The 25,496-nt window shown below is 42.1% G+C and overlaps 1 protein-coding gene across 1 annotated transcript in view; it reads right to left on the bottom strand.

Annotated features, from left to right (window-relative positions):
* NINJ2 (ninjurin 2) overlaps positions 1-25,276 on the bottom strand; it is a 43,870-nt gene extending 18,594 nt beyond the window's left edge. The window contains exon 1 of the mRNA XM_071422243.1: positions 25,125-25,276. Within this exon, the coding sequence (XP_071278344.1) occupies positions 25,125-25,157 (33 nt within the window). The 5' untranslated portion in view covers positions 25,158-25,276. The remainder of the gene's footprint in view (positions 1-25,124) is intronic.
* Between the last annotated feature and the right edge of the window lie 220 nt (positions 25,277-25,496).

Genomic DNA, 25,496 nt, shown 5'->3' with positions numbered 1-25,496 from the left:
ATCCAAAACAGCTAAGCTTAGAGAATGATGACAATGTGACAGCTCTAATTTAGCATTCAACTGTAGAGAAGTGTAAACATGAGACTAAATACAGCCACTCTAATTTGACAAATCTTCTGTTGTTTACTGAAAAACAATAGACATAGGATGGAAGATGCTACTGTTAAAAAGCACTTTTCTTTCAAGCTGCAGTGTATCATCTCCACATATGCCAGTTACTAAGGTTTCCTTGAAAAAGTGACCTAATTTTTAAAAAAGTATTGCCAATAGCACAGAAAACCAAATCTGCTGCACCAAATTGTGTGTGTTCCAGATCTCTTTCTGTAGTAAAATATTTAGTAGCTAGTTCTAGTCTCTGCCCCAGTTAAACCTTTTCTTTTTTTTTTCTTTTCATAAAACTTTCTTGGTTTCGCCATAACTGAGAAATAGTTGCAGCGTCATTTCATCACCACATTTCCAAGATAACTAAATTGAACTCCAGACTATGTGGGTGTCATTTTCTTCTGGAAAGAGATTTGAAACTTTAAAATCAGCTAAGAAAGGAGGCTAGGGTTGATGGAAAACAATACACTTTTTTTATTCCTGCACTGAAATTACTTCTCCTGTTGCGTTATACATGAAACACAAAACTCAGCTCTTGCATCAGTTATGTGGCCTGAAGGAGCAGTAGCACACCTGGGATGAAGAAGTCTTGTCCTGAGGTTTACAATTGTCATTTTCCTCCTGACAGATCCATGTTTACTGCATATCCCAAACCCTTGATTCTGTCTGCTGTGTTTCTATTTTTTCCTGGCTACTAGCCATTTTTACCTGCTTTGTGCACTATTTCTCCACAAATAGCAGCATTAAAATCAAGTAAATAGCTCTCATGCTGGAGCAAAGTTTCTATAATGTTTATTGGGTAGACTTGCCAAAAGTTCTCTTCCTTCTTCCTCTCCCTTCATGCTACTGCAGTTAACTTCATTTAGGGAGGAAAAAAAAGGGGGGAAAAACCAACCAAACAAAAAATCCCCACCACCCATAAAACAAAACCAGGAGTTCTTATGCATAGTTAGATGCTTCTTTTGTTGTGTGTTATCATACTTGCCCAAAAAACAACAACAAAAAAACAACAACCAAAAAATCTACCAAGAAATAGCTTCAATGATTAAGCTACATTTTTGCTTAATCATTGCTCAGTTGTAATCAGGACTCTTAATTTCATAATCATTAGCACTTTCAGTTCTGGTAAACTGCATCATTACGTCCACTTGCCCTTTGCTTCCTTATCATTCTCAAACACAGTGTGCAACAGGAAGGAGGAGCATGGATGAGGCAACTCCATTCATCTGCTCTCAGTTTTTTTAGGGGACACTACATTTTTTTCCATCTTTCACCAAGGTGCTCCTAAAAATCTGGACTCCCAAGTGCAAAACAGCTGGGCTAACAGCACATTTAGTTATCTCTGCTGTTAATAAAGCACAAGCTTCTGAAAAGTTTAATAGGAATGAGTAACTAAGTATTTGGTATCTTAGTGCTTATGAAAACTTCCAGACTTTTTAATCTCATTTTCTCAGTAGCCTCTCTTTTTTGTTGGTAATAATGCCTAAAACATATTTCCAATAACTTTCGAACTGAGTAGGGCTGGTTAATTCCTAGAAAAGAGAGTGCCTGTGCAAGCTTAGTAATTCCTGGTAATGACTCTGTAATTAGACTAAATGAGAACAGGACCTGAACCCCAGTCCAGCATATTCTGAAGAGGCATTGAAAATAATCTCATTTTTCATGTTAGGATGTTAAATGATGAAGTTTCCATCTTCTACCCTGTCTAAGGAAAGACACAAGATTTACTTTCTAGTCTATTTTCTGTATCTCTGCCTAGTCTTGTGTGTGATGCTCCCCATGGCCTATTTTGCAAAGCAACCAAGAAAATGATGAATGGACGTGTTTGGGAAGAGAAGCTTGGACAGAAGTTGTGAGATCTGCACAGGAAAATGTGAGTGAAAACTGGAAATTACTCTAGGAAACTTTACTAGATGACTAAAAACCACAATTTCATAATCATGAACAAGGACGTCTTTGGTTAGTGGCACCTCCTTTTTAAGTGAGGAAGTAGAGGCAGCTATTAAAAATATATCAGATAAATGGGGAAGAGGAGAAGACAGAGGAAAGAGGCAGCAATTAATGTAAATCAGAGCCTGTGGAAATATAAAGAAGGGAAAGACTTGAAAGGGAGCAAAAGAAACCTCTACCTTGCAGCCTAAGGACAGTAAGGCATTCTAAAGGGTAACAGCAATAAAATAATTTCTAACAATTGTATGGCTCACTTGCTTAGCAGAGGATGGTGAAAGTCTTAGTGATTCAGGAACAGCAGAAATATTCAGCAGTTCCCTTTTGTGTTTAAAGAGAATTGGGATGATGCAATCAAGCATCACAGGGAACGCAGCAACACTTTCCAACCCTCACAAATGACCACAAAAGATGAAAACCAGCAGCTATAAAGAATAAAAAAATAAACCCCAGCATGCCTAAACAGCACCAGATAAGCAAAAGAGCTGTGTGAGGTGCACAGCTTTCTCTTGCTAACTTTTAATAAGTCTCTGAGCAATAAGCAAACTTTTGAGTCTAGAGGAGAGTTACCACAGAGAGAGGCAAACCAAGATGACCTCAGCAACCCTGGTTCAGCTTCTTTGATGGCAGAGGGCAAATATTGAGAAAGTTTGAGTTTGACATGAGATTCAACTAGCAGAGCAGGAAGGGAATAGACAATATTGTGCCCAGTGTAAAGTGAGGTTTGGCTTTTTGTGCCTTTTTTTTTTTTTGTTTCAGAGAATATTATTTGAAAATATTGATTGTGTTAAATGATACCCTGTCAGATTTATTGCTCTTTGCAGCCTTTAATAAGCCCCAGTGATGTGCTCTGTTGGCCAGAATTAGTTTGTGCTTTAGCTGGCTTTGGCACAGATGTTGAGTGCTAGAGCTGGAACCATCCAAAGGTGTTGACTGCTGCTGAGGCAGTTCAGCATTTTTATCTGTGTCATTTTTGAGCCCAAAGCTGGCTTGAAATAACTGTTATAAAGGACCCTTGCAGGCCTGGAGAATAGAATATGTGAGAGGCAGCCCGTGGCAGGGGCCATGAGGCTCCAAATATGGCTAAGGGGGCAAGTGAAATTAATGCCATTTGACAAAAATCTGTTCATATTTATTTGTGGAGATAAGGAGGGCAAGAGGGGATCATTTAGCTTTGTGTGTCACAAAGTGAAACCAGCCTCAGTTCAGCCAGTATGAACAAGTAACTTGATTCTAATTAACATGGCCATATGCCAGGTGATTTTGTCAGGCCAGTTTGCATTGATATGGCATGAAATAATAAAGGTTACTATTTTTCTAAGTATTTTTCATATCTAGTCTAGCTAGATATGGAAAACTACTTTTCATATCTAGCGTTTCTCATGATTTCTAAGCACAATACAAGTGAAATACAGCTTATGAGCATTAAGAGCCATCCAACTGGAAGGCAGTTTCAGAAATGCATTTAAGGATCCTAATGGAAACAGCACTGAACATGAGCTTGCTGTGGGACATGGAAGTTCTGCAGTGATGACAGGAGCAGAGCTGTGTTTGTAAGATTAATTTGTTTAATATCACAATGACATGAGAAATTTGTTCACAGCTGAGAAATCTATAAAAATTGGAGACTGCACAGGAAAAAAACCTATACAAATTATGAAGATGCTATAAAATATCTTGCTATGGGAAACTGAAAGAGATGCAGCTGTCCTGCTTAAAAGCAATATTAATTCAGATTTAATTAGTATGAGGTACTAAACCAACTTTTAAATATTGCTGGAGAATGCACACAAACCTCCCTCTAACAGGAAGCCGAATTGAGGTTAAGTTTAAATTGAAAATGAAGACAGGGAGATAACTTGACAAGAGAGTGGGAAAATTCTCCACCTCTTGAAATCTTTAAATCAAGATGCATCACCTTCTTATGCTCCAGTCAAATAGCAGTTACTGGATTTGGTACAGAAGCAGCCAAGTGGTGCAGCATCAGCCTTACTCAGAAGGCAACACTGAATAATTCAGTGATCCCCAGGGACTCCTGAGTATCTGTTTCTCTTCCTAAACTTTTGAAATGTATTGCTGTACACTGGTAAACTTGAGTCAGCTTTGCTGCTGATATAGCAGCAATTCTACTCATCCATTTCACTGCAGGTGAAGTTAGGTTTAGTCAGTTTTTCAGTTTAATCGAGTAATTGTTTGTCCTCTTTTTTCAAACAGATCTGTGGAATCAATATGTTGATTCCAGAAAGTGTAAATTTAAGAGATTCCAAAATCAAGAGTGTTTATAGGGACCTTGCCATGTGATGATGACAAAAGTGCATTTCTCTTAGTACTGGATATTTATTTTTTTAGAGAAGCTGTATTTTCCCCTGCAGTGATTTCTCTGCTTTCCTGTAGCTTCCTGCCAGACAACATTCTACAATCTCTGCCATATATCTGTATCTTTTATTAGTTTCCTCTCCATAAATAATCTAGCCTGGCTTTAAGAGGCAATAAACTGTAGAGTTAAGTAGACAGTAAAGGCAGTGCATCATTTGTATCTGGTTGTGTCCTGACATCAAAAGTTTCTTTTGTTGAATGGATTCACCTGGCTACCATGAAACCCCAAAGATGTAAATGGTGGGTGAGCAGGATTATGCAAAACTTCACTGGGTTTATGTCCCTTGAAAAGGCAGTGGAGCTGTGCTCACTGCTGCAGCTGCGTGACAGGGTGGATGGGTACTGAACCACCTGAAAGATCTGCTGGATTTGCCTTTTCCTCTCATGGCTCCTTCAATAATTACGTAGCAGATAACTGTGTTTAGATCTTCCTCTGTTTCTCAAGATCAAGCAAGGGAAATGTTTTAAGCAAAAAATCTCAGTTGTCCACACAACAGCCCCATGAAGCCCGAACTCCTCTATTTTATTAATCAGTGCATTAGAGGCACAAAGTGTTTGTTCAAGATATCTTGCTGCAGAGTTTGGAATTTGCTCTGTGTTTACTGAGACCACACACTCAGTGGTTCTTACAGCACTAGAATTGCAGAATCCAGGGAGTGAGGATTCTGTTGTGGGAGCCAATGTCCTGACACTGAAGCCTTAACCAGAGAATGTCCAAAGCTGATCCTGCAAGTCCCTGCAGCCTGAGGTGAGCAGCCAAGCTTTTCAGAAGAAAGCTGAATCCAGACCTTGTGTGGCTCTGATCCAGAGGAGAGAGGGTAACATGCACTCATTCCTTGCTTACATTCCCTTTACTTTGCTCTGATCTGCAAGGATGATGCTGAATGCTTCAAAATTGTCTGGGAAAGAAAAGTTCAAGGGGAAAAATATCCTATATTGTGTTGTGAGAAAATGTTTCAGCTACTCAAAAAAATATTTTTAATGTTTTGTAACATAAAATACCAGATCAATCAAATACAAAATTAAGAGCTATTTCAAAGTGAAAATATTAAATGTTTCATTCTGAAACATTTAGATGGAAAACTTTCACAAATTTTGGTATTCTCAACACAGTTCCAAAAAGATTCATTTGAACATTTTCCAGTGGAAAGATATTCCATATCAAGATTTTATTCTAAAATTTATAGCTGAGCTGTTATATTGCTGGAAGTAGATGCTCACAACACTTGTTCAATATTTCATCAGCAGCTCTTTCAGGACTCTGAGCTGCCTAAGGGAAAAAAAAATACAAATCCAAAAACCCTCCAAATTTCCTGTGAAATGTCTATATGTCACAGTTGTCAAACTGGCAACAGCAACACCAGCATAAATTTGCAAAGATGGACTTTTTTTGTTTAAAGAGAACTTTTCATTCCAAAAAACATTATAAAATCATTCCAGACTACAGGGGGAGAAGCAACTTCCCCTGTGACCTGCTCTGTAATGAACCCAGATTGTCCACATGTGTAGCCCCACCTGATAATATTCATGTTTAATGGTTTACAGATCATAATATAAAAAAAAAAAAGTAGACTAACTGTTTGAATAGCAGCTGCTAAGGAGAAGATTCATTAATTTAGATCACAGCTCAACAATGTGGTTCAGAAAACTTAGTCCAACAGTTGGAAACACATTGAAAATGGTTTAAATTTTTCTTTGTTTTTCATCTTGGCAAATATATCCACAGAAAAAAGACTGTTGGATGATTGCATAGAGACATTGAATGCATGCCACTGGTGAATAATAGCATATATAGTGGACACTGATTCCAAAAGAAATTTTAATGTGTTGAGCTATCAAATTATATTTTGGCAAAAAACTTGGTGGTTAGCATTGTATTTTGTGGTCAAATGATGTCAGCCTCTGTGGACCAGCTGGGTCTACGGAATGAAGAATTAAGGGCTTCCTATCAAAAATACCCTGTCCCTGTGGATGGCCAGGTCACTGGAATGTTAGCAAAATCCCTGCAGTGGATCTCAGCTTTTCCAGCTACAGCTGGGGTCAGAGATGGCTACTGCTGCAAACAGAGCATGAGTACTTTTCAAAATGCATTTAATCCCTTGAGTAGACCTAGAAATGGAGGGGGAAATGGAAAAAGCACTTCTTAGCTCAGCTATATACTCGACAGTTAAATGAATAAGCAGCCCCATTTGGACCAGCCTGTGTTTCTGGGCAACTTGCAGGTTTGCACTATCAGGAATATATTGTTGAGCTAACTGAGAAAGCACTGCCTTGTGGAAATGACACCCCCATATGAAAGAAATTATTGCAGCTACCTGGAAAAATGCACAGAAAGGACCTTGCTGGCAATTCTTTTCCTTTGGGAATCCAGGCTCCCATAGAAAGAGAGACCACAATGAAATTTAAGAGTAGCACAAACGGTTTTCATTCTCTTCGCTTCTTTCCCTGCCAAAGACCCTCCCAAACCGTTCCTGCTACTGTGGCAGGAGGATAGGCAACATGCAAACCCTCCAGATGTGTTTGGAAGTTGCTGAGGAGTAAAGCAGCTGCTGCTCCACCACCGTGTCCCCCCAGGACCCCACATACCACAATCATTTTCACAACGAGTTTTCAGTCGGCGTCCTGCTGCGTCTTGACACGGAGGAACCGGGAGGAGCAGATCATTCCAGTGGGAATGTTTACTGTGTCTTGAGGATGCCCCAGCTGAAATGGTTTAACCATCTACCTCCAGCATCCCTTCATCAAGGTCAATCAGAAAAAGCTCACGTGGCTCCCTGTGGAACCCCTCATGATGGGGACATGGTTGAATGTGCCTTATTTGCCTAATGGCTGCCCCCAGGCCTGCCCCTGCTCCTGAGCTCCCTGTGCCCATGCTTCATTCTGCCGCTGCCTCCAGGCTGATCATCCATCTCATCAATCTCCTCCTGCTCACATCTCTGCGTGTTTTCCATGTTGCCATGTGTTCTTGGGAGCTTTGGCTTGGCACAGCAAGTAATCTTGGGTGCTGCTGGGTTTTTGTTATTATTATTAGGAAGAAATTCTGCAGGTACAGAGATTGTTTACTCCTTTATGCTACCAAGACTTGCCAAAGAGAGTGCTTTTTTCTGGGGAAAAAAGCTATTGATGCAACCTAATCAAAGTTGGCATCAAATCAGACTCAAAGGACTCGGAGAAATAATAAATCCCTACAGAGTACTGAAGTCAAAGTTAATCACATATTTCTTAATAACAAGTTATTAGAAGAAATGTTGCCTTAATCAGGCTGAGATGAGTTATCACCCTGCCATTCAGCAGCACTATCAAAGTGCTTTGGTAAAGGCCTGGACTAATATCCAGCAGATGTGGCAGACTGACCCTTGTAAATCATCTTCTTCCTACCACAAGAGTAGCCTTATCAGTCCTGATAACAAAGTGGGACTCATTGAAATCTGCTTTAGAATTAGAAAGGGAAGGTGGGTTTGTTTTTTTTTTTTTTTCCCCATCTTAAGTAAGATGGAGAAATAATTTTTATTTCATTTCCATTCACAATAAATGGAGTATGACTCCATAATAATGGAGAAAATAATAAATGGACAGTTGGGAACACCTGCATGAGCTGAAAAGCTGGATAGCTGTTAGGAAAGAGGAGGAAGGCTGTGTGAGTATCAGCTTCATGTGTCTCTGGAGTGCTTCTTGCTTTGTCTCATATAAAAGTCACAGGAGGGAACTGATAATTTCAAGCTCAAGCCCTCTCAGTGACAACAAATAGAGTCAAAGTATGAATCTGCTTTGCACCCTCAGGAGAGAAGTCCCATTCTCACAGAGTGGAGGTTGAAGAGTTCCAGATGTCCTCCAGGTTACAGGCAGAGGTACTGAATGTAAATCCTGCCTTTCTTTTCCACCACTGTGGGTTTGGCTGGGGATGCAAATGTCCTTGCTGTTTTACACTTCAGATATTTAGCAATGCTTCTCACACCGGGAGAAGTTTTAAATCAGCAATTTAAAAACCTGAAAGAAGAAAGGCTAATACCCATGTTATTCTTAATTAGTAACCCAGAGCAATTGTGTATAACTAAATTAGAGCCTGGAGTGTGAATTTTGCAGGAGTTATGAAGTGATGATTAATCCCTAAATAAGGATTCCTCTCCTGCTCTTTAAAATCAGGGATTTTTCTCCCTCTTAAGGGAGGAAAAATCTTTGTTAAATTATGTTTGCCAAATCCTGCTGGCAAATATGCTAGCTGGTAAAGACAAAAACTGTTGGGCTATTAATGCATCAAAATTAATTATGCCAGTATAACTGGTTATCTTTGGCACCAGTACAGAGCTTGAGGGACCAGACATGGCACTGCCCTCTTTGTTACCATGGTAGACAGTTATGAAAGGAGTACAGATCTGGACTTGCATAACTCAAAGCAGTTCTGACCAGACTGTAAATTTCCAGGTTAAGAGTAAAAGAAATATTCCTTTCTCAAAAGCTGTTGTTTAGGAACCCAGAAGGAACCTGACCCACTTGCAGGGGAAAAAAAATACAGATGAAAGAGATATGATCAATGTTGTACTACAAAGGGATTTCCACAAACCACTCTGAAAAATTCACTTGATGTGCACTTACCCTGGTACAAGGTGGTAAAATAACCTAGGTATGGCACAAGATTGGTATTTTCAGCTTGAACTTCTCTGGCCATATCTTCTATGTTTGGGGCTGAATATTCGAGCAAAATAGTGAGCTGCTTCTGTGAGACTACAGTAAACTCTCCAGCCTGGGTGGGATGGGGTGGTCTGGGTAAGATGGTATTTGTTGCTTTTGACAGCTGCTTTTCTTGAAATAGAAGCTTGGTCAAATTGTGAGCACTTAGAGGTACAGTGAGGTAAACAAATAACATCTGGGATGTGGGGATACCTTTTTTACTTGCCAAGGATGAAAAGCACCTCTTTTGAAAATCCCATGGGTGCAAGGCTGCAGAAACTTCATCAGGAAGTGGCAGGCAGCAGTGAGCCTGATCCATAAAGAATATCAGCAAAAGAGGCAGGTTTTGTGTCTCCTGCTTACAAAGGAACTTCTCCAAACTTGTCTGCAAAGCAGCCTGCAGTCAGCAGCAGCACATGTGAAGCAAGCAGTGTGCTCTCTGCATGTGCCAGATGTAAGCAGGCTGTGATTTATGTGTGCAAATGCCTCCAGGAATACAGGCACATGAGCTCAGGGAATTCAGCACAAGAGCTTTTGGAAACTTGAATTCTGAGTTGCTTCCCACGTTGTTTGTTCTTTTGCTTTAGAACAGGATCTGCTTCTGAAAAGATACAAGTGGAACTTGACAAGAAGCTGAGGGGATAAAAGTTTTAGCTCAGTAACAAATGGAGGTGAATGCTGGTGAGTCATCTGCTGAGTTTTGAGGGCAGATAGCTGGACAAGAAATTCCAAAACATTCTTTTAACACCACAGAAATCTCTCTAATGTCTGACCATAACTATAGGGCTGCTCAAAAGCAGAATCTGGGAAGATGGGAGTGGTTCACTTTCTCAGAATTTAGCTGCTAAGACCAGTTTGCAAACTTTTAACCTGTCTCTAACAACAGCAGTGGCACATCTGTCACCTCTGTAGGGGAACCGAGTGCTGAAAGAAACAGCTGCATGTGCATTTGTAGGGAGGCAAAACCACTCCAGTAATGCTGGTACTGAAGGTCCTTTAAGGATTCTGACCAGGTGCCCTCCAGATGTAGGGCAAGCAAAACTGGACAGAGAAAATGGACTTGAATGCTGCAGTGACTCTTGGGGAGCTTCTCTGTATTTGAGCTCAGTGCTAGATGCGGTTTCAAGCCACAGGGAAGCCATGTGGGTATATCTGATAGTGAGTAAAGCATTTCACAGCTTCTGCAGGCTGCGATACCTTGCCATCATGCTATGTTCAACCCATAAAAGCTAAGCCAGTCATGTGTCATCAATTCCAATTTCCCCTCTTCATTCTTTTGTGCTATTGTATAATGGCTCTAAGAGGCCAGAATCATTCTCTCTTCTTCGTTTGTAGCTGAATACAACTTCTGAATTACACCAATTATTCTGCTGACCTGCTTCCTGACTTGGCTGAATTATCTCAGAAAGTAGCTGTGGTTAGCAATAAGAAAAAAGTGAAACTAGCACCCACAGAGTATCTTCTGTTCAACTCTGAGGGTTACACCTTGTAGCTGTGATGATCTTAAAGTCCACAGCAAATGCTCCTGCTATGAGTCTTGTGCTCTCTTGCACTTTTGCTTTCCTAAGACTCTGTTCTGAGCCAATCCAGCTCAATAAGCTAAACTAAATTAAAATAAATCAACAAAAAAAAATTTAAAAGTTTAAAAGAGACCATTTTCTCCAGCTTTAGTGAACTGAATTGTCTGTGAAAAAGGTTTGGCAAATTCCACCACAAGGGCAAGGTGGGATGAGTTTGGGAGCAGGAGATGAGGAGGGAGCAAAGGGTCAGAGGCTGAAGTGGAGCAGGGCTTCCCCCTTTTGGGAGCAGCAGGCTGTTAGATCATCCCAATATCTAATCTTTCTGCCTGTTAGTCACTGCTGAAACTGGGGCTGCCTTGACAGAACCTTCGTTGCTGTTGTTGTTACCCTTATGACACAGAGGAAACATGACTTGTTTCTCACCATTTCCTTCGTGTAAGCAGTGAGTAGGAATTCCAGGGTCTCTGTACTCCAGGCACAAACAATGAGTACTCAACTGCTTTTGCTGTCTGAGGAGAGTGCTGTGCTGGGAAATAAGAGTGATGTTGATTCAAAGTGGCTACAAAGAGCAAGATGTAATCCTCATGTGAAAATATGAACTGAGAAACCCTGAGGGAAGGAAGCATTTACAACAATATATGTTGTGCTCTTAAGGTCACTTAGGTAAGGTCAGGGCAGCAACATTTGATGATATGTTTGTGCCAAAAAGTCATATGCAATCCAATCCAGCCATAAAAACTGTTCTTGGTGCTGTAGAAGCCATATTTCACTGCAGGTTTTGCCACTGTGACACCACAAGCAACATCTTCACAGTGTGGCATATGAAATATAGGCTGAGATTGTTGTGTGGCCCAGAGTGATGCAGAATTTCAGTCTTTGTGAAAGGTAGCCACACTGTGGAATGGCTCACAGGGCAAAGTTTTGGATCTAAAACTTCTGGCAGTTCACACGCAGCCTACACCAATCTCTCACTTCTGGTCCGTAATTTTTCATACACTTGCATATGGTTATATACAGATTTCAAGTCCAGACTAGTCTCAGAAAACATACAAGACCATGCCAAGAAGGAATTGAAGCAGGGTACATAGAATTTCACATTAGAGTGAAGTAGCTGTGAATGAAGTCAGCAAGTGCTCTGTGTATTTGCACAAAGTAATCATTGGTTGCTTGATTTGTGTACAGGTGCTCAGGTTGTGTATGTGGAATGCCAGCAGTGGATTTACTGAAAACGTTAAAAAATACAATACAATATCCCTGTAAGTTCACCACAAAGAATGCTGCCAAGCTTGCCTTCACATGTTAACTCTTTCCTGGGTGCCCTCTAAAGTCTGCACACAATAACCTACTTTCCACATCACCAAGTCAGTGGCAATATCTGTGGAGCATCAGTTTTATTCACCTCTCCTCGAGAAGTCATTCATCATTTGCAGTGAGCCTTAGATAAAAGACTCTTCATCTGTGTAAAATATTATTATTATTATTGTTGTTGTTAGGCTAGTGTTTTCAGAGGGTTTTATTGGAACCTGATGTCCTGCCAAAAGTAACACCCTGGGAATCTTTCAACAACTGTTCCTGGGTGTTCTGTAGATTACTGCTGTTTTCTCATACACTGTCCCTGGGAATTAAGTTCTCAGATTAGAAAAGTGTCCATCCTCTTCCCTCTGTGAGAGGAACTGCTGTTCTGGCTCTATATTAAAGGATCAGGGTAGTGTTGTTTTTTTTCTGGTGACTTATTATTCAGGTTGTGTTCTGTTTTCTCATTAACCCCTTTGCAAAACAAGTTCAAAATGTAAAATAAGATTGATGTGTGAATGATCCTGTAGCATTATGCAAACACTTTGCATAGCTGAGAATGGCCAGTTAAAGGAGGACTGGTGGAAAATTGGACCCAGACATTCAGTCAGCAACTTTCAACCCTGAAGGGACAAAGAACCTTTAAGAGCTCCCTTTATAATGAGGAGCTATAGTGCAGCATGGCAGAATTTAAAGGGAGACCCAAATCCCCTTAGACAATTGTGTTTTTCAGGGATCTCCTGAGTAGATGTTGCTTTGAGAGGCCTTTGGAAAAGGGTGCAGCCAAGGAGGCCTTCCTCAGTGGGAGACTGGACTGGGGAAGCAAATACCTCAGAGCCAGAATAGGAATGGGAGGGGATTAAAGCAGAATAACCGTTTCTATGACAATTGAATGCCCAGATTCTGCAAACACAGTCTTGTTCTGAAAAGACTGTTCACATTCAGACACTGACCATGTTAAGTTTTCGGAGTGGGAAAACAAAACTTTGCAGGAACTGGAGTTTGTTATGATTCCTTTCTCACTGTACCTGGAGTTTGTCCTGTAGTTTCTCCTTTCAAGATGGCCAAGGGACAGAAGTGGGAACCACTGGTGCAGAACAAATGCTCTGGATTTCAAGTGGGGTTCACTCAGTAAGCACTGTGTACTGAAGCTGGATTCCTGCAAGGGGATAGCCAAAAGCTGTGTCCAAATGAGCTCTGGCATGTTGGAGGAGGGATAAAAGAGTTGGGGAGGAGGAAGAAAAATCCTGGACCATGTGGGACAGACTGGGCACAGGATGAGTGTGCTTGAAGGGCAGTTGTGGTGGTCCTTACTTGGCATGGGCTTAGACACATCAGTTCCCAGTTTTAGTTACACACTGAAACATTTGCAACACCTAGCATGAAATGACTGAGGAGTTTCTCCCTGTAGTTTATTCACTCCTGATCACACCCTTCCCTTCTGGGTTTCTGCCTCTCCCAGCAGAGCTCACCCCTGTTGGAGCAGCTCAGCTTTAGTTGTCAATATGTTGTGCAGAAGTCCTGGGGTTTTGTGGTGCCTTTCTGTGCACTCACTACAGTCTTTTGACTTTTTTTTTTCCTAAAAAAACCTAAACAAAACCCAAAGAAAGAAATGCCAATTTCCCTCTTTTTTTCTTATTCACCACTTCTCATATTCTGTTTGGGCACCCTGATACTCTGTTTGTGTGTTCTGCTGCTAGCATGACCAGAGAAAGTGGGCAAAACAAGCTTTTTTGCACTCATTAATATGATTACCATGACCAGTGACTTTTAATATATATTTATCCCCATGAGACAGGGGATTTTATTAATATTTAGTGATATCATTGCAATTTTTCTCTCCAGGTTTTGACCCTGGCACCAAAAAGTTTTGTTTTCTCGGGCCTTTTGAAGACCTTTTACCTTATAATCCATCCTCTGCCCTCCCTGCATCACCTCAATGCCTCAGCTCGTGCAGCACTTGAGTACAGAATGTGAATTTCCCTCTGCTCACAGGTAGCAACATGTCAGCATTGACTGTATGTAACGTGTGTGCCTTGGGCAACAGGCAGACTGAGTGCTGCTTTGTAGCAGATACAATATACCCACGATTTTAGGTCCCCAAAATATCATTTACAGCCCCACCAAGAGGAGTCACAGAGCCCTATCTGTCCTTCACAACACACCAGGAGGAGAAGAGGGCCTTCAAAGCCCATAGATCTTTCCACGTAAAGATTGTGATCAGTAAATCACAGCCTTCTCTCAGCCTGTGTGCTTGGCTGCTCCTGACACAAGCTTCCCACAAGAATGGCTCTGATTTCTGCTGAATCAGCCTCACAATGACGCCCACTGAGCAGATGATAAGGAGAGAGAAGCACTTTGTCAGTGTGCAGGGTACAAATGTATCATGTGCATGGAATTGACTGATAGAGCTGGAGGCGTTGCTGCCCCTCAGTTCTCAGAGAGGTCAAGAGCAGGGCTAGAGACAGTGTCTGCTGATTTAGGGATAGCCACTGGGAACAGCACCTGCCAGCCTTCATATCTTCATCTCTCTGTACCCACAATGCACCCCATAAACTGATTTATCAATCCATGGACATGCCTCTTTAATGTACAGGGCTTGTGGTAAAGCTCAGGGCTACTTGCTCTTGCATAACTCCTTTGAGGTTTGGTTGGCTGAACTTTACTTTTCATAAGTCATTTGATAATATGTAAAACAAAAAAATGGGAGGAACGTAAAAATGATCTTAGGCACACCAATAACAGACTGACTGGGCTCCTAGCTGAGAAACAAGCTCTCATCAGATAGGAAAACACAGCGAGGGGAACAAAGGAAGAACAAAAAATTGCTTTTGGATCAGGATAAAGAGGAATATATTGTTGTCACTTGCAGCCATAGAATGATGCATCTTTTTATTTTTTAGCCATTCTTTGCTGTTGGTCATGACAGGGACACCTTTCCCTTCATCTGGCCAAGTGTGTGAGTCAGCTGCTCCCTCAGGAGAGAAAATGTCCCTGTTTGTGCAGTGTGAGTGAGGCAAGAGGAAGCACTCTGGCATGGCCCTGCTGCACCCTGGCCCTAAACACCTGAGTGTTAAACACCCTCAACACCAAACTGGCCCACAGCTGAGTCCTGAGCCCGTTCCCCTTCCAGAGAGGGACCTGCAAGGGAGCTGCCACTCTGGCATGGCCCAAAAACTGAACACTGCCAGGCTGACCCTGCTCAGTACCTCAGCTGGAGGCTCATGGCTGAAGGCAGTGCAGAGGGCTTTGGAGATGAATCAGAGGACTCCTCAAGCCCACATCACTAACCAAAAGCCAATCTAATTAGTAGCCACCAAGACCTGTTGCCATCTGCTCTTGAATTGCTTGTCTGAGCCTGGTCCTGAGTTCAAATCTCTACACAAGGATACAGATCTGCAGTGTGCCTGTTATCTCCTTTTTTTTTATGGTCTCAGCAGAATAATTGGGCATTGGATCAGCTCAGGGATCAAACACACCTCTTGCTATATGCAGTATCTCAGACCAGGAGGACGTGGGGCGTTCCATCTTCTCTGGTTTCTGGGGACAGAGGCCTCTGGGACTTTGTTTTTTGTATCTGTCCCCCCCAGTTGGCTTACTAGCATTCATAGGCTGTGATTTTATGGAACACACCCTGCTGGAGCTCTCTTCTGGGATTGTGCTCCTCTTTTCTCTCCTTCTCCTTCATGATTTGCTCCCTATACTTACTCAGTGAGGTTTTGGTGTATTTGTTTTGGTGTGGGGGGTTTTCTTCTTATTTTTTTTCCTGCTTCTGGGATACTGAAGTGATTCCTTCCTCTGCAGATATTAGCTTTTCATATTTTGGTAGGCCCATGTCTCTTCCACCTGCTATCTGTGTGGCTGCACCTGGATGTGAGCAGTTTTCTCCCTCAAACTCCATTGCACTCCTGGCTCCTCACAGGAGAAGGAGGTGAGAGGGGCTTTTATTGTACCAGAGGACTTTGCCCATCCCTCTGTGGGTCTGAACAGGCCAGCATTATTTCACAAGTGCTAAATCCACTCACAATGGTTTTAAATGGTTGAGCTGCTGAGCCAGCTGAACAGCAAACACCAGCAGGGAAACCACATTTTGTGAGCGCTTCAGATTCCTTCAGCCTGTACGTGGAGCCATTAGGAGCAGAGTAAAAGCCCTTTGACACAGCTCCCTTCGGCAACTTTTTCACAACCACGTGCCAAAAATGGGGGCTGGCTAAGGAATTGGGCCAGAGTCAACTCCCAAGAATCTAGCACGTGAGGATGGAGTTCAAATCTGGTTTGGTTAAAACAAAACAGCAGCCTAGAAAATTTTCTTGTAGTGTATCAGTCCTTTGCTGGGTGTCTCCCTGATCAGTGTGGATTGCCAGTCAAGGTGTCACCATGGGCAAAAGATGAGCAAAACCCCAGGTGCCAGTGTTATGTAGGGATAGTTTTTATTGTATTTGTATCTGTTAATTGTTTGCCTTATTTTATACAACTAAGTGAAGAAGAACCCAGACTGTGTATCTGTTGTCTTCTGATAATCATAGAATAACTAGATCTTCAGCTAACATAACCAGAAATATATGAATATAATTATATTTCTTATAACAATAAGAAATATTCAAGAATTCAAGCAATTATCCCATTGTAGTAAGATAGATTAGGGCCTGTGTAAAGGAGCTGCTATTTCTGTCTGTGTCCAGACATATTCCTGAAACAAGATCTTTCACAATGATCTGGGTTAGCTTAGGCACTCAGCAATGGAGGTTTCCTAGCCCAGACAGCCTTGGCAGAGTGATCACTTTGAGCATTGCATTGGGGCAGCAATAATTATTGATGGTGGTCATGAGGAAGGATGAACCTCCCTGCTCCAGCCCCAGTCAGCAAAAACTGTGTGGCCACAGCCTGAAATCACACAGGGACGTGCAGCAACATTTCAGCTTCAATCAGCCAAAAGGAGGTGCAAAGTTCAAGCTGAAAAGTTGCATCAAGAACTTGTATGGTCATTCTGAGTCAGAATTTCTGTTTAAGGTATTTCAGTTTGTTTCACTTTGGTTTTGGGGTTTCATCCTGCACCAGTGTGGTTGAGTGACTCTAGTTCCAGCGAGAGAGGTGCAAACACAGCTGTGTGCCTGAACTTTTGAAAGTTTGTCAAAATTTTTTTCCAATGGCTGTTGAAGTTAACATTCAGCAGGGGAAGGAGTTATGTGTGGTCTCTTATTGACAGCTTCAGTTAATGCTCTTCTTTACACTGTGTGAAGTAACAGAGTGTTCTCTGGTGACTGAAAAAATCTTCAATGATTCCTTCAAGAATTGATGGAGATTAAGAATTTAACCTGTGAGAACAGAGATGAAACCAAAAAATGCTGCTCTGTGGCAATTTGTCCATCTAGAGATGTTCAGTCTGTCCTGTCACCTTCCACTGGTGTGCCCTTGGGTACCTCAGTGTTCATTTAACCATCTCTGCCTTGACTTAATATCTGTAAAATAGGCAGGAAAACACCTCTTGCTCCATGTGGAGATTGGGAAATTAAATTCATTGATATTCATAGCACTCTTGGAAAACTAGGGACAGAAGAACTTGGTTCTCACACAAGTCCTGGGAGAGTATTTCTGTGTTGTTATTTTCTGCAGAAATACTCCTTCAGCAAAACATAGGTTACAGAAGAATGGTTGGCCACCCTTTGGCTCTTACTAGGTTGGTAGGAGCAGTTATTTTTGTCACTTCATCAAGGTCTGTGGTGAATTTGGGCCTTCTTTTAAATCTCACAAAATATTATTTTGCAAAAGAGAAAACTCCTGCAAATATGCATAAATATTAGGGAAAAAAAAAAAAAGAAAAAAACCAAGAGAGCGTGAACAAGCCACAAACCAAAACATGATCTCATTTTCTTGTTCTTGTTTCTCTAAATCTGCCAACAGGATTCCCCCAGAATTTCCAGCACTCACTGAACCTTGACCCAAGCAGCTTTATGAGAAATTTCTTCCCCAAGGGTTATTTTGGATAGAAAGTTCTAAGATCCTGTGTATAATGGTTTTCACAGCTGTAATTACAGAGTCACATATCTGATTCATGTAATTTGACAAGGAATTATAGCTTGGCTAGTTCAAAGGAGTGTGTCAAGGTGTATGGTAACCGGTGATGTGGATCTTGCAGCCTCTGCACTTGGGCCCTTCCATCACTTTGGTGTCCAGTTCAAATGTTTCTGTTACATGTTTACATACCTGAGGCAGTCTAGATTACAGTATTAGAGCTCACTTCTTGTATTGCCTTTCCCCAGAGGCAGTTTTATAAACACTTGACTCACAAGCCAGGCATAGGGAAATGGCAGTGAGAATGCCCATTCACCCTTCTTGTACTTAGAGAATCTCACACATCTGTGTGTGGCTATTGTATGCCTGAAGTGCTGCCCATTTTTGGTTCTCAGCTGAGAAGCATAGCAAAATAATACAGATTTTGCAGAAAGGGCTGAGAAAGGGTGGCTTGGACTTCCTTTTTCTGTGGTAAATGAGGGAAAATGTTGTACCTGTGTGTCAGCTGGGGGCAAACAGAGTGAAGCAGGTGCATGGACCAGCTCTCAGGCACAGGCTGGAAAGAAAGTGAGAAGGGCAACTGTTTGACAAAAGATAGAAAAATTCAATTTAGCTGTGTTTTAACAGATATTTCATGTTGTAGAGGATTCCCAGTCACAAAGATGTCTCAGTGGTTTACTGCTGGCCAGACAGGAGAGCTGGGCTGCCACCACCATAACCAGGATTATGGTTACTCACTGCAACCAAAACTCCTTGTGCACTCGAATCTGCAAGGTGCACATGTCTTGTATTTGTGGGGTTCCCAGACAGAGAAAGGAATGATGCACCTGACTCCATGTTCTTAGAAGGCTAATTTATTATTTTATATTATTCTATGATACTATTTTATTCTTTAATATTATATTATATTATTTTATTCTTTAATTATGGTATGATATTATATTCTAATTATATTCTAATTATATTCTAATTATATTCTATTCTAATTCTATTCTATTATACTAAAGAATACAGAAAGGATACTTAGAGAAGGCTAAAAAGATAATAATGAAAACTTGTGACTCTTTCCAGAGTCTCGACACAGCTTGGCACTGATTGGTCATTAAGTTCAAAACAATTCACATGAAACCAATGAAACAATCTCCAAACACATTCCACACTGTGAGCACAACACAGGAGAAGCAAATGAGATAAGAATTTGTTTTCCTTTTTCTTTGAGGCTCTGTCCCTCAGAAAGGCTCCTCCTTTCCTTTCACTGCCCCTCATAGGTGAAGGGTGAGGGTCCAGCTCAAGCACTGCTGTAAGGATGCTCCAAGGGTATGTTTAACTCCATGTGTGTCTCATTTTCCCCAGATACCTTAAAACCCAACATGAAAAATGCTATTATCCCTGTGTTTGGTGAGGGCCTAAGCAAACATTCACCCCAAGAGGGAAATCTGGCCATGTCCAGGTAGAGCAGGCAGGAGGAAAGTAAAGGGAAGAGGGGAAATGTCACATCTGACAATAGAACCAAGAAGTAATTAGTACTAATTGCAAGAGTTAGTCTCCTTCTCCTCAGCAGCTTGAGACCACATTTTTCTGTGTTCTGGTGTGAATGTTGCTGGTTTCTGGGACCAGCACAGGTAATGCTACACACACTTTCAGGTCTGAGAGCAATCATTGTTACTGTTAGGGCCCTCCCTGCTTCTCCACTGGCTACACCAAGACCTGAATCTTCAGATTCCTGATCTGAAGTGAGAGGTAGCTGCCACTGAAAGGAGATATTCTATGGTCTGTACATGGCCATGCACTCCCAGTCATGGACAGGTGTGGGATCCTCCCAGGAGCCACTGCAGGACAGCAAAGCAGAACTTCACCCTAACAAAAAAAGTGCGTAGTTGCCTTTGATTTTATCTCTTGAACCAGCTTTTCCAGAGTTCAGAGAGATAAATTCAAAGGAATTGGTGTAGGTGATGGAGTGTAGCCCTGGGAGTGGGGTCCTGTTTGGAAGGCTGGAGTAACTGAGTTAGTTTAGTTACAAACACAGTGAGATGAGCTCCTCAGCCCCTTGATGACTGGATTGCACACAATGCACAAGGATGTCACAGAAGTGGATTTTTCTGCAGCATTTGGGCTTCTCTTTGAAAGGCTCTTTCTCAATGCAGATTTTCACTATCCAGCCCAAATTACAGAGCCCAGGTGATGCTGCTGAAGTGCCCTGGGGCAGTTGTGCCATTGCTTTGATGGCAGCAGGACACTGCTGCCATTCCAGGAATGGCCAAGGAGAGGTCCTGGAGCACTGGGGACTGCAAACTGGCTGCTGCTGCAGAAGCAGGTGAACACATGCCCAAACCAGGAACTTGTAAGCACATCACAGCCCTGAGCACAAGTTAAAGCCACAAAACACCAAAAAACTGAAAGTCCAGCCCAGCTGTGAGCACACACTCTGTGTGTTCAGGTTTAGACTGAAAGTAGGATGTGAGAGATGGGATTTGCTGTGGTAAGGGGGACTTTCCAATTGTGTGGGGGCATTTTGGAAAAGTCCACACTGGTTATATCTGTAGCTGACTCTATTTATCTGCCTTTCTAAAGTCTGCCTGCTGTAGATCTGGTCAAAAAACTGAGCACTCGAAGTAAATTATGCAATTACTTTAAATAATTTTTTCCCTTGCAAGTTACTTGTAAACCTGTCTTTATTTCCACAGATGTATTTTCCATTCAAGGTATTCATGAAGCAACTCCTGCCAAAAAATTTCAGTGTAGGGCCTGTTTTCCAGAATGATTATTTTAGCTGTTTACTCTTTTTACTTTTGAAGTATGAATGATTCCCTAAATGGTGAGGTATTACTTCTGCTTCTCATCCCAGAGGATTGTAATTTTTTTTTTTTATCCAAAGAGTAAGAAACTATAAAAAGAAAGACACAACATACAATATAGGACCTCTTTTGCAGTATGAACACGGATGACATTTCATCCAGCACACATCCCTTAAACACCCATTTGTACAGAAGTTAACTGCAAGAAAACATAAAAATGTAAATCTAATAAAAATACGGAGCCATTTAGCATCAGCTGCTGTGCTGGGAGTGGTGGAATGATGTTGTCTCAGTCACCCCCATTCAAAATTTGGGATATTGGCTTAAATCACCAATGAAACAGGGCTGTGTTGAGATGTCAGATGGTGAGCTGAGGCACACAGCTGAACTGATTTAATGGGCCTTGTGCTGCTGGAAAGAACTGACCTGTATGGCTTCCTCCTCCCTTCTTCCCCCTGCAAGTCTCTTGGAAGGGTTGGAGAGAGTCAGGGGGACAATAGCATAAACAAGTACAGGCAAATCAGCCAGAGTGTTTCTAGCAAAGCCATACTTTTAATTTATAAACCTGTGTTTCCTGAAAAGGAAATTGGTGGTGGGATCTTGTTGGATTGTTTTGTTTCCATCCCAAATGTGTTTTTCAGATCCCAGCTATCTCAGGATGTACTCTGCTATACCTCACCAGGACACTGCTCTCTGCCTGGTTTCTTGTCAATGACAGGTGTTTAATAGAGGAAGGTGAAAGTTTCACTTGGAAGCCACAAATAGAGCCACAAAAATGCATTATTCAGATTAAATAATGTCAAAGTTTTATATTTTAATAGGTAAATTAATATTTTAAATAAAATATTTTCATTAAAGTTTTATTTATTTTCTTAGCACTTGACTGGCTGGCATAAATCAAGTAAGGCTACACATCTTATGCCTTTTTTCTATTTCAGCACCATTTCCTTTTTGCATCTCTCTCTACACCATTTGAGGTTTTGTTGGTCTTCCTAGAAGTCAGAATGGGAAAACAGACTCATTGGAAACACACAGAACAAGGGAATTTTTGTAAAGGAGAAAGTGGATTGAGGGGAGACACTTCTTGCTGTTAAAAAGCAGTCATAGGTGCCACTTACAGAGAGCTGGTGTCTAATTTCTCTACTGCAAGCTACCACTTGTAGTCTGGTCAGCAATTGTGCCAGGGCCTGTAGGGAACTGAAAAGTTCCAATATTTATTTTTATCCTGCTATTGGCTTATGGAATTTGAAGGTACCTTTTTTAGCTTGCATAACTGTAAATATTGTTACTGGACCTCCCGACCTCTTTTCTATGTTTGCACGCCCCAATATTTGACCTCTTAACCTGCCCCAGGAGATGGCAAATTCCACAGGCTGATGACATGCTGGATGTGGGAGTCCTGTTACAGGCACTTTCAATTTTGCTGATTGAGCTCTTGTTCATGCTTCAGAATGAGCAAAAAACGTTGGGGACTGATCAGTTCTCCTTAGAGCCTTCTTAAATCTTGATTGCCTCTTCCTGCTGTCTCTTACATGAGGACAAAGGTCCACTGTTTTCATTCCAGCTACCTGCCCAGGCTGTCCCTGTTGTGTAAGAAATGCTAGGAGGTACTGGCAACTGCTTCAGACACAGGAGCCTCAGTCTATAAGTACAAATTCCTATTTCTGTATTGTATCATAGTCAACTTCATGACTGTTCCTGCTACTCCATCCAAAGGAGCTCTTTGAGGAGGAGTGAGTCAGGAGTTACAGTGTGCAGTGCACATTCCCCAAGACCTTCCTAAACCCACAGCTGGAAACTTCCAAGGAGATAGCTGCTCTGCATTCACTGCTCAGAGCAGGGACTCAAAAGAGGATTTTAAATGTACTTTCCACTGAAAACCACTTTTTTTTTTTTTTCTACTGACCACTGACCACTCCTCCCCTTACCTCACACTTGACAAGTCACATCATTTACAGGACTCTCTGCTTGTCTCAGCTATTGTCCTGAATCCTGATTCAGGACTCTGCTAACTACACCAATTTGTCATGAACAAATGATTTGGGACTTAGATCACTGCAAGAATCATCATCAAAGATATTTGTGAAGGTGATTTTAATATAATGTTGTAAAAATGTTTGATGGCAAGCTGTCTGTTATTATACAGCACAATCATTTGAACAATGATTTGAAACTACCAAGGCACAAGTAAAAGTAACCAAGAAAAACCAACAGTTACTGAGATAAGATCAAAGGTACCAGGGCAGAAATCAAAGCTACCATAGCACAGGGTTCTGTGCAGTATCAATCACTTACCAGAGATCTGCTGCTGGTAAAAGGTCTCTGCTTTGAGAGGCAGCCTGGAGGGTTGTCACAGTGCAAGGGGAAATCGCTGCCATGCAGTCAGGAGAGCTCAAAGAAGGCTCACTCAGGCCTTTATTTATAGAATAAAGTGGTTGGCTTGCCGTCAAATTACATGTGATAGTAAAGGTATGCATGAGACTCCTTGTACCCACAACTTACTTTGTTCCTTGATAAATGAGTCTTGGAAAAGGCGCTCGCTATTCATGTGTTAATCGCATGATCGGTGTTCCAAGCTCATGCCTCGATGCTCACTGGGTCAACTCTGCTTCTTTGTGGGTTTTCAGAAAGCAGATTGAAACCAGAGGAGCTCTTGGTCCATCCCTTGGAGTCTGAACCAAATGAGATTCGTTTGGTTAAGGGGTTTTATTTATTAAACCAGTGGGTAACACTCCCTCTCCCGGAGCTCTGAATTTCCTGATCACGAGTATGCCAGAGTCTGTGTGCATTCACCTGTGTTTTGTGCTTCCCCATGAGGTTTCACAAGGGAAACCTTAGCAGCACAGTTATTTTTGGGGCAGTTTGTAGTGGTGCACACTGTACACCTCCCTGCTCTGGAAACAGATGGGATGTTCTTCTCAGTCGTGCAACTCAAGGAACCTTTGCCCTTCTGGACTTACTTATTTGAGTATTGTCAAGGCCAAGGATGCTGGTGTGATCACTTTTGGCTCTTCACTTAACCTCGAGGTGGGTTGAAAGAGAAAACTCTAAACCAAAAATTTTGCAGTAGTTTATAAGATTTTTGATCAGTGAAGCTGATTTTTTTCATCTATTATACCTGGACTTTAAATTCATGATAGACCTGAAACTTTTCATTGAGTGGAGTGATTTAACATACAGGGAGTTCATTGGACTTTTAATTTAGTATCATTTTCTTGTCCTCTCTTTACCATCAGTTCCTGGCTTAATGATGTCTATATTTTACCCCTTATTGTCTAGTTCTAGGAAAGACTAACCTTTATCTCTCCCTTAATAAAGTCTTAATGAAGTACATTTTCACTGTCATAGCTACCTGTGCATCTTCCTCACTAATTGTGTCTCTTATTGAGCATAGCTACTCCCAGGTCTTCAAAAGCTGCTCTGCACCCAGTATCTCACTGGAGATACATTCTGCAGGTTTGGGCAGTCTCAGTCCTTCCTTCTAGTTAAGGAACGTTGTCCTGATTATTTCCAAGGGCACAAATCTTACCATTTTAGTTTCTTTGACATGGGCTGAAGAGACAAAAATTGTGATCCCAGAGTGACTTCCCCATTGCCAAGTCTAAGGATGATTAAGACCATTTCAGACAGAAAAATCAGCTGCAGAGTTTGGACTCTTATGCCACCTACTCAGGGCTGGAAGCTGTGCCCTAGGCAATGCCTCATATTCTTCCCTTCACAGTTTTCTGAAGTGCAGATCTGGACTTGAACTTCTGAGGTTTGATGGGTGTTTGTGATCTGGGCTTTTGATTCCATTTCCTCTCTTTTTCCCAACCCTTGGGTAGTTGCCCTTTCTGAGAAGGCACGCTGCACACAAGAAACACCCTTCTTAAAAAACACAAACACTCAGAGCAGGAACACAGAGAACTGAAAGAGCTTCACCAAGAAGTTTTGTTTCTCTGTAAGCCATACATAGGAAACCTTGGCCTCTTCACTCCCTCAGTGTTTGCTGTATTTATTTCTTTTTCTCCTCTCCAGATTGAGGGTACTTTCTGCCAAACAGAGAAAGGCTTTGTGAGATGAGGGACAGATCAGACTTATGCAGCTTGTAGAGTTTGTGCTGCCTCCTTCTGAGGGCTGAAGGCTAATCTCTTCCTCCTCTACCTTTCCTTCCCTAAAAAGCATCTCTTTTTAGTAATATCCCTCTTCTAACCCTTATATTTTTTGAGAAAGGCTCATAACTGCTCTTGGCAGAACGCAGCAGACATCCTGCCACTGGTTTTTCTTCAAAGGGGAACAGAGGAAAAAAGCAGAACTGAGATTTCAAGGGAAATTTGCTGCCAGAGCTGAGGAGCAAAGGATAGCAGCGGTGGATGTTCCCCCCAAACCGGGGCCCTCCCCTCCCGTGGATATTTCCCCGAGCCAGACTCACGTGGGGATTGGCGCTGTCCCTGTCCGAGGCCATCCTTGTGAGTGTCCCCGGGTCCGTCCCCAGCAGCCGGAGGAGCGCAGCGCTCGGTGCTGCCGGAGCTCTGAGCGGGGCAGGGCGCAGCTGCTGGAACAGACCCGCTATTCATGTGCCGGCATCCCGCCCGCGCTGGCATGGCCCGGGGGGCGACACACGGCCTGGCAGCCCATTCTTCATTGTCCAGGCAGCCCTGGAACAAGCGGCCCTCTTACACTTTCCATGACAGTCATGTTCGTGGTGCGTCTGTGCCACCTCTGCGAGCCCAGCTGAGCCCCATGAGCTCACTTGGGCAGGGAGCTGGGGATGCAGCCAGAGTACCAAGAGGTTCCTGGCATG

Source organism: Agelaius tricolor, unplaced genomic scaffold, assembly GCF_023055355.1.
Source record: "Agelaius tricolor isolate 1412-34295 unplaced genomic scaffold, bAgeTri1.0.p SCAF_3, whole genome shotgun sequence".
NCBI lineage: Eukaryota > Metazoa > Chordata > Aves > Passeriformes > Icteridae > Agelaius > Agelaius tricolor.
Note: the sequence above shows the minus strand (reverse complement) of the source record. Positions and strands in the feature narration are given on the sequence as shown.